The 10139-nt window shown below is 37.2% G+C and overlaps 1 protein-coding gene across 6 annotated transcripts in view; it reads left to right on the top strand.

Annotated features, from left to right (window-relative positions):
* Positions 1-8560: 8560 nt before the first annotated feature.
* Positions 8561-10139, top strand: part of MIPOL1 (mirror-image polydactyly 1) — a 263509-nt gene continuing 261930 nt past the window's right edge. Inside the window, exon 1 of one of the 6 annotated variants that reach the window (XM_011376476.2) lies at positions 8561-8694. Coding sequence is in view for 2 of the 6 variants with exons in the window: in XM_023522269.1 (XP_023378037.1) it covers positions 8822-8900 (79 nt within the window). In the remaining 4 variants the exon portion in view is untranslated. The other 5 variants (XM_023522283.1, XM_023522270.1, XM_023522269.1 and 2 more) reach the window with 5 other exon arrangements.

Here is a 10139-nt window from a genome sequence, read left to right as displayed (position 1 = left end):
CCTTTCATCACTGAGTATAATGTCTGCTATGGGCTTTTCATACATGGTTTATTATATTGAGATAGTTTCCTTCTACTCTTTGTTGAGTGCTTTTTTTCTTTTATCATGAAAGTACAGAGTTTTATCAAATGCTTTCTCTGTATCAATTGATATGGTCATGTGGTTTTTGTCCTGTTTTATTAATGGAGTGTGTTATATTGAATGATTTTCGTATGTCAATCCTTGCATTCCAGGTAAAAATCCCACCCCATCATAGTAAATGATCCTTTAAATGTGCTGTTGAATGTGCTAGCATTCTGTTGAAGAATTTTTCAATATTCATCAGAGATATTAATCTGTAGTTGTCTTTGTCTGGTTTAGGTATCGAAATATGCTGGCTTCATCAAATGAGTTTAGAAGTATTCCTTCTTCTCAAGTCTTTGGAAGAGTTTGAGGAGAATTGGTGTTAATTCTTCTTTAAATGTTTAGAATTTTCCACTGAAGCCATCTGGTCCTGGATATTTCTTTGGAGGAAGGCTTTAGATTACTGCCTTACTATCCTTACTAGTTATAGCTCTGTTCAGATTTTATTTCTTCATGATTCACTCTTGCTAGGTCGTATGTTTCTAGGAATTTATCAGCTTCTCCTATGTTATCCAATTTGTTGGCATATAATTGCTCACAGTAGTCTCTTGTGATCCTTTTGAATTCTGTGACATCAATGGCAATGTCCTCTCTTTCATTTCTAATTTTAGTTATTTGAGTTTTCCTTTTTTTTTCTTAGCTTAGCTAGGCTTTGTACATTTTGTTGATCTTATTAAAGAACCAGCTCTTGGTTTCATTGATTTTTTCTATTGTTTTTCTATTCTCTATTTCATTTATCTCTGCTCTACTCTTTGTTATTTCCTCCATTCTTATAACTTCGGGTTTAGTTTATTCTTTTCTTAGTTCCTTGAGGTGTAAAGTTGTTGAGTTGAGGTCATTTACCACTATAAACATCTCTTGGTACTCCTTTTTCTGCATCCCCCAGTTTTGATGTTTTTAATTTCATTTGTCTCCAGATATTTTCTAAATTCTCTTGTGATTTCTTCTTTGATCTAATGAGTGTTTAAGAGTGCTTAATTTCCATATATTTATGATTTTCATGTTTTCTTTCTGCTAGTTTAATTTCTAGTCTCATTTCATTGTGATTGGAGAAGGTACTTGAATTTATTTCAGCCTTCTTAAATTTGTTAGGACTTGTTTTGTGGCCTAACGTATTTTAGAGAATGTTCCATTTGTGCTTGAGAAGATTGTGTATTCTGCTATTGTTTGGTATAGTGTGTTAGGTTGAATTGGTCTATAGTGTTATTCAAGTCTTCTGTTTCTTAATGATCTTGTCTTGTTGTTCTATCCATAATTGAACATTAAGAATTAAAACCTCCTATTATTGTATTGCAATCTATTCTTCCCTTCAGTTTTGCCAATGTTCATTTCATATCTTTGGGAGCTCTTATGTTAGGTGCATGTATATTTATAACTTGTTATGTATTGCTGGTGAATTGACTCTTTTATCATTATATAATGCCCTTCTTTGTCTCTTGTGACAGTTTGTCTTAAAGGCTATTTTGTCTGACATAATAAGTATGGCCACCCCTGTCTCTTTAGGTTCCTGTTTGCACGGGAGCTCTTTTCCCATCCTTTCAAGTTTAGCCTACGTTTCGTTAGCTCTAAAGTGAATCTCTCGTAGGCAGCATATAGTTGGATCTTGTTTTTTCACCCACTCAGCCAAACTATGTATTTTAATTGGGGCATTTATACATTTACATTTAAAGTAATTACTGACAGGGAAGGACTTACTACTGCTATTTTGTTAAATTGCTTTCTGTGTATCTTGTAGCTCCCCTACATCTTTTCCTTTGTTTTTGCTATTTTCCCCATTTTTTTTTTTTTTTTTTTGCAGTGGCAAGTTTTGATTCTCTTCTCATTTCCCATTGTGTATATGCCATATATTTTTTCTTTGTGGTTACCGTTACAATACATAAAACATCTTAGAGTTATAACAATCTATTTTAACCTAATTTAAATTCAATCACATATAAAAACTCATACTTTTTTACATCTCCGCCCCATCCTTTGTTATTGATGACAGAAATTACTTTTTATGTCGCATATCCATTAACACAGATTTGTAATAACTTTTTATGCTTGTTTTTTAAATTCCATACCGCATTTAAACATGATTTATGCACCTACAATACTATGGATTGTCTATTTGTCTATACATTTATCTTTACCAGGGAGGTTCATATGGTTTTCTGATGCTATTTATCCTCCTGTTGTTCTAACTTGAAGGGTTTCCTTCAGCATTTCTTGTAGGTCGGTCTAGTGGTGATGAACTCTTTCAGATTTTTTTCTCTGGGAACATCTTAACTTTTTCTTCATGATTGAAAAATAGTTTTTCAGAATAAAGTCTTATTTTTTTTTTTCTTTCAGGACTTTGAATATATCTCTCTACTCCCTTGTAGCCCACAAGGTTTCAGCTGAGAAACCTGCTCGTTATCTCATAGGAGCTCCTTTGTACATAACAAGTTTGCCTTTCTCCTGATGCTTTCAAGATTCTGTCTGTGACTTTTGATAGTTTATGACGTCTCCGTGTATGTCATTTATTCTAGTTGGAGTTCTTTGAGGCTCCTGAATTTGTCCATTTCTTTGCTAAGATTTAGTGAGCTTGCAGTCATTATTTCTTTGAATAGGCTCTCTATTCCTCTTTTTCTTTTAATTCTTAGACTCCTATAATGTGTACCTTATTCCATACAATGTTTCCCCTTAGTCCCTTAGCTTCTCTTCATTTGTCTTCATTCTTTTTTCTCTTTGGTCCTCTCCCTTGGTAATTTTGAAAGTCCTGTTTTAATGTTTGCTGATTCTTTCTTCTGTCTGGTTAAGTCTGATATGGCATTCCTCTGGTGAATTTTTCAATTCAGTCATTGTATTCCTCAGTTTCAGAATTTCTGTTTGGGCCTTCTTCATAGTTTCTCTCTTTGTTATTGGTCTCATTGGTTAACACACTGTTTTCCTGATTTTGTTACTTGTCTAACTGTGTTTTCTTTTAATTCATTGAGCAGCCATATGATGGCTATTCTGAATTCATATATGTTTCTTTAGGGTAGGTATCAGGAGATTTCATTTTGTTTTCGATGGGCAACGTTTCCTCACTTCTTTGTATGTCTCTTATCTTGTTTATATATCAGCATTTGAAAAATCGTCCACCTCTCCCAGTTTTATGGTCTGGTTTTGTATAGGCAAGATTTTCTCCAATCAGACTAGCTAAAGATTCTGGATACTGCTTAAGTCCTTCTGGGGATATGACCTCTTTAGTTTGTGGATGTAATCTAATAATTGAAGAGCTTTTCCAGTTTCTATTCAGGATCGCCCCCTGGCATCTGTCTGCAATACTGTGGCCTCTCTGATGCTGTAGTAATCTGTGATACTGTACTTTCACTTAGCTTCTGTTTGTGGTACTGTGGGCTCTAGTGCATAATGATTGTCTTTGTTCTCAATAGCCCCAAACTAGCCACCCATTCCTTTCAGTGCTTAGATTCAGGCAAGATAGAAACCAATCCCTCAGGCAATGCCCTGAAAAGTCAGAATATTGGCCATATATTCCACTTCTTTCTATCCCCAAGGAGAAGGTGAAAATTGATGGTTTCTTTCCAATCACGTCATGCTGGGGGGTGGGTTACTTGGAGGTGAGTACTATGAGTTTTCCTATTGTGCTTTTATACAGTTGGTTTCATACTCGCCTTGGGCACAAGAACCTAGTTTACTGATTTCTGGGTTTTCCACAAAAGTACCTGGTCCATGTATTGTTAAATTTGTGTCACATGGGAGGAAGGTCTGGAGCTGCCTATTCTGCCATATTGCTGCTATCATTCCTTATTTGAATCCTTTGAAGTTAATTCATATTTCTTTCATGGTCTAGATTATGGTCTTGGTAAATAGCTCATGCAGACCTGAATGTCTATTCTGCTGTTGATAGGTGGAGAATTCTAGAAATAGGTAAGGTTGATAAGTGTCATTCAAACCTTATATGCCCTTACTGATTTTCTGTCTGCTTGTTCTATCAATTATTGAGATGAGTTTGAAATCTCTAACTAAAATTTATTAATTGCAGATTAATTGTGGATTTCTCTCTGCAGTTCTAACAAATTTTGCTTTATGTATTTTGAAGTTTTGTTATTAGGTGCATAAGAAAGGGAATGGTGGAGGACAGAGAAATGCATGTTGAGGTCAAGAGAGGATTAAACTCAGTTTTTAAAATATTACTTATGTGATAATTGAAAGTGAATCATGGAAATATATAAACTGAGAAGGAAGAAATAAAACTGTCTTTGTTTGCAGATGATATGACTATCTACATTAAAAAAAAGTTTTTTTAAAATCAACAAAGAAAACCTCCTAAATAAGTGACTAGAGCAAAGTTGTAAGACACAAGGTTAAATCTTTTCCTATATATCAGAAATAACTAGAATCTAAAATTAACAAGACAATAACATTTACATCAGACCAAAAAAAAATTGGTATAAATCTTAATAAAATGTGAAGAAGACTTATACAAGGAAAACTACAAAACTCTGATGAAAAATACTAAAGGAGATATAAATAAATGAAGAGCTATTACACGTACGGTTGACCCTTGACAATTCAAAGGTTAAGAGCCCCAACCCTCGACACAGTTAAACATCTGTATATAGCTTAAGTTGACTCTCCATATATACAGTTGGTTGAATCTGCAGATGAAAAACCTGGTGATACAGAGGCCCACTGTATATTCATTGAAAAAAATCCATGTGTAAGTGGACCCATCCATTTCAAACCCATGTTGTTCAAGGGTCAAATGTAAATAAAGCTCTATATTGTCAAGATACCAGTTCTTCCCAACTTGATCTGTAGATGCAGTGCAATCCCAATTAAAATCCAATCAAGTTTTTGTGTATGTGTGTGTATGGCTACTGATAAACTGGTTGTAAAGTTTATATGAAGAGGCAAAAGATCCAAAACAGCCAACACAATATTGAAGGAAAAGAACAAAGTAAGAAGACTGACACTACCCACCTTTAAGACTACTACAGAGTGATAATCAAGACAGTTTGGTAATGGTAAAAACAAACAAACAAACAAACAAACAAAAACCAGCAGATAAATTGGTCAATTGAACAGAATAGAAAACTCAGAAATAGACCCACACAAATAGAGCCAAGTGATCTTTGACAAAGGAGCAATGGTAAATCAACGGAGAAAAGATAGTTTTTTCATCAGAGGGTACTGGAACATCTGGACATCCACATGCAAAAAATAAATCTAGGTGCAGACTGTCCACCTTTCATAAAAATTAACTTAAAATGGATCATAGATCTAAATGTAAAATCCAAAGTGATTAATCTCCTAGAATATAATATAGGTGAAATTCTAGGTGACCTTGGGTTTGGTGATGACTTTGAAAATACTTCAAACACACAATCCATGAAAGAAAAAATTGGGAAGTTGGATTTCATTAAAATTAAAAATTTCTGGTGTTAAAAACACCATTAAGAAAATAAAAAGACTAGCCACAGACTAGGAGACGATATTTGCAAAACATAAATCCAATAAAGGATATGTATCTTAAACATGCAAAGAAATCTTAAAACAAAGTAATGAGAACACAACACAATTAGGGGCCAAACAATTAAAAATGCACAGAAGATCTGAACATACATCTCATCAGCGAAGATATACACATGGCAAATAAGCATATGAAAAATGCTCGTCAGAGAATTGCAAATTAAAATGATATCCCTTACAATAAAAAAATATGTGAAATCTTGTTTCTCTTTCTCTAGAGAACCCCAACTAATATACATGGCATTCTCAGCTACTTGTGTATATGATTTTTATCATCATTTTATTTCTAAAACTGACTAAAGTGCCTGCACATTGTTGGAGGCTGATGATATTTATAGATTTTAGGGTAGCAGCCCCCAACCTTTTTGGTACCAGAGACTGGTGCTCCTATGAGAATCTAATGCCTGATGATCTGAGATGTAGCTGAGGTGGTAGAGCTAGAGCTGGGGACTGGCTGCAAATACAGATGAAGCTTCACTAGCTCACCTGCTGCTCACCTCCTGCTGTGTGCCTGGTTTGTAACAGGCCACCGACCGATAGTGGTCCATGGCCTGGAGGTTGGAGACCCCTGCTTTAGAGTATTCACCATCTGACATTCTTTTACCCCCTGTAGTGAAAGAGGGGTTCATTTACTTTTTCCTCTCATCCTTATCCATATTTCTGCAAAAGCCCAACTTATAGGAGGGATGAGGGCATAGACAACAAACCACCACCCTCCTCCTTGATAATTAGCTTGAAAAGAGGAAAGAAAGCTCTAACTGGTCTCTTTCATTTCTTGTAGACTGTCAACTGTTAGGATGGAAAATGAAGAAATGTGTGTATATATATATATATATATATAAATGTATGTATGTGTGTATATATATATATATATATATGAGGTTGGGAAAAATTATCTATTGTGGTCTGAAAAGTTCAGAAAAAGAGCATTAAGTAGTTACCTCAAAAGACAAATATAATATGATTTCACTTATATGTGAAATCTAAAAAACAATCAAAACAGAAACAGACTCATAAATACAGAAACAAGCTGATGGTTGCCATTTGGCAGTTATAAAATAGTCACTGGGATATAAATACAGCATAGAGAATATAGTCGATAATATTGTAATAGCTGTGTATGGTGCCAGGTGGGTACTAGACTTATTGGGGGATCACTTTACAAATTATATAAATGTCTAACCACTGTGCTGTACACCTAAAACTAATATAATATTGAATGCCAACTATTAACTGAATAATAATAAAATAGACTACAAAAGAAAAATTACCTCAGGTAAGTTGGAGGAAAGACTAGGGAGAAAAGGCCTCATTAAATAAAAAAGACAGAAAGAAAAAACAGGTTACCAAGAAAAAGAAAACCTGTTTCCTCTTTATCTTGGAGACTTTCAGCACACAGGTAATGAGCTTTAAAAAACTAGAGTTATGTACCTTTACCCAAAGAACAATACTATAACCACGTTCTCTAAATTTAACCTATAAATTCATTATTTGGTTTGAATTTTCTCAATGCTGTGGTCATTATTCCCTTTTATTTCTTGTTATTCCTTAGCTAGAAAAAGCAACTTTCCCTCCTTTCTTTTACACATAACTTGTTAGTCCTAAACGTTTTTATATGTCATTCCTCTTGATTGGAGTGCCCTTCTATCTACCCTGACAAACTATACCACTTTCTTTTTGTCTTATATTTTTACGGTACTTTGTCCATAAATATGTTTCAGACCCTCATTGAATTAAAGTAAAAACAATGCATTACAAAGCCTATTCTATAACGAAACTCTTCAAAGCAACGTGTCCTTTCATTACAAGCACCGAGTTTGTGAATTTTACAACCTATTTTGTTCTAACTAATTTACACCCAATTTTTCACGTCTTCTTGATTCACTCCCCTTTTTTATACCTACTAAAGTGTAAGTTGTTTTCATTAACTTTAACCACTAACTTGGGAAACTGCCAACTCTTCATATTATGCCTATTACCTGGAGATATGTAAAAATCATTGTTATTGCTTATTACCCAACACCCAGTAGAGAAACTGGCACAGAGTAGGTGCTCGTAAATACTTGGTGTCTGAATAAAGTGAAATATTTGGTATCTAAATGAGTTAACGTGACATTTATAAAAGCAATACTGATCTGTGGAACAAGAAAACCACATTTGGAATTACTAGCAGCTAATTAATTATGCCAGCCCTTTTTTGTTTCAATACGGAGATACACGAATTGAGGACTTAAATTTTTAATTTCTGGAAGGTTCAATATTTTGTCTTAAAGAACCTACATATTGACCATAAGCATCCAAATCTCTTTCTAGTACTCAAATCAAAAAGTTTACCTGCCACCTCCAACTTTTGGTCTGAAACAGTCCTTGGCCAGAAGCCAGGTACTGCTTTTTGCTCACCTAAATGGAATCCAACTTCGGCCCTTTTCACTCAGCCATCACTTGCAACGCGTCCCTCTCACCTCTCCCCGACGTCCCCTCCCCACTCTCCCTCTCACGCCAAACCACACTCGAAACAGGAAACCACAATTCCGCCAGCTCCCGTGGCGACTCGGCAACGCTAAAAGTCGAGGCCACAAGACGCATTTGTAACCACGCGGTTTTCCTCTCTAACCATATGAGGTTTTGCCCAGACAAGACTTTGCTCTCGCAAATCGCTCCAGTCGCCTGGGACTCTGAATCGCAGCCCTCCGCCAGCACTGCGCCGGAAGCCTGGCAAACCCGCCTGCTCCTCCAAACTTCTGAGGACTTCCCAAGCTCATTCCCTCGCCCAGAGACCCCGCCCCGCCCCGCTCCCCGCGGAGGGGCACGCGCATGCCCGGTGCGCGCGTTCTGCCTCGGCGCCCGTCCCGCCTCCGTTCCCCGTGGGCCCTCGCGCGCGGCCTGCGCCGGCTCGCCCCGCCGCCTCGCCCCTCCCGGTCGTTTGCGGGCGCGCGCACCTCCTTGCTCGGGGGAGCCGCGGGACGCGCCTAGCGAGCGGCGATTGGCTGACGCGGTGGCTGCGCGTTGGGCCTGAGAAACTCTGGGCGAACGGGCTGAGTCGGCTCCAGGGCGGTTCCCCGCGCATCCTAGGTAAAAGAGTGGGCTGGGAGGTTTGGGCGCTCGGGACCGGAAGGGTAGGCATAGACCAGCCCAAGAACTTCTGGCCGCAGCCTTCTTGGGGAAGGCGAAGGGGTCGCGCGGAATCTGCACCCAGTAAATGTTGGCCTGTGCGGCCGGGAGTGATGGGGCTCTGATGGAAGGTCAGCGTCGTGGGGGTCTACAGGTCCTCTTTCTGGGTATGATTTCAGCATCTTTCCCTGTTTCCTATGTTTTCTACCGCAATGTTAAGCATTTATTCAAGGGTGTAGGTTTTTGTTTTTCCCTTAGGCGGTGAGTTAGAGGGTACGGGTCCTGGTTCAACCTTTGATTGATTCTGTGCCCTTGAGAGTACTTAATTGTTCTGTATTTCAGGTCTCACTTTTATAAGTTTCGGTAAATGATGCAGTACTTTTTTTTAGGCACACTGAACCATGCTGTAGAAATATACTGTTAGAATATGTTTGGTTTACAATGTCTCCGGGCCCAAATTTCTTTAACTGGAAGGTGACACCACCCAACAGTATTTGCGAAGTACTTTAAGCTCCATGGATGGAAGGAACTGGATAAACACAACATAGCATTATTAGGCAGGATGGTAGGAAGAAAAACTTTCCACAAGAACAGGCTTTTTGAAAAACTCTTTTGGACATTTTATGTAGATTAAATCACAGTGGTTAGACAAAGGTAAGCCAAAAACAAGGGGCCAAACAAAACTACGTTTCAAGGAAGTTTATTTTTTTTGTCCTTCCCTAGATAGTTTTAACATACTATCACAAGGTGTTGGCTTTTCAAAGTTTCTCCTAGGGATCTAGTGTGGAACTAAGTTAAAATGACAGCTACATATTCATTTGGGTATCCTATGCAATAGTATACCAGGAAAATTAATTAAAGCTGACTTCTATATTAGGTAAGAGGAATTAAGATATCTCACTGGTGAGAGGTAATAATGGGAAATCAGAAAAATGGACGGGAGATATACACAATTTTCCCTCAGAGGAATAGTTTCTAGAAATCTTTTTAGTGCGTTAATTGTTAAAGGATAATAGACCTACAGAAAGTGCATCAATCATAAGTTTACAGCTCATTGAATTTTCACGAAGTGTATCTAGTATCTAGATCAAGAAAGCATTACTTGCATCCCAGACGCCCCACTTTGTGCCCCCTTCCCAAAGGTAACCATTATCTCTATTTTTAACATCTATGAATCTGCCTATTAATTTTATGTAAATGGAATCATACAGTATATAGTCCTTTGTGTCTCACTTTTGTTTAGTATCGTACTTGTGAGATTTATACAAGTTATATAGAAGTAGTTTGTTCTTAGGCTGTATAGTATTCCATTTAGTTTTTGGCTATTACCAATAGGGCTTCTAGGAATATTTTTATAAGTATTTTGGTGAATGTACGTATACATATCTGTTGGATATATACCTACT

Source organism: Pteropus vampyrus, unplaced genomic scaffold (genome assembly GCF_000151845.1).
Source record: "Pteropus vampyrus isolate Shadow unplaced genomic scaffold, Pvam_2.0 Scaffold10, whole genome shotgun sequence".
NCBI lineage: Eukaryota > Metazoa > Chordata > Mammalia > Chiroptera > Pteropodidae > Pteropus > Pteropus vampyrus.
This window is presented reverse-complemented; position numbering and strand designations above follow the sequence as displayed.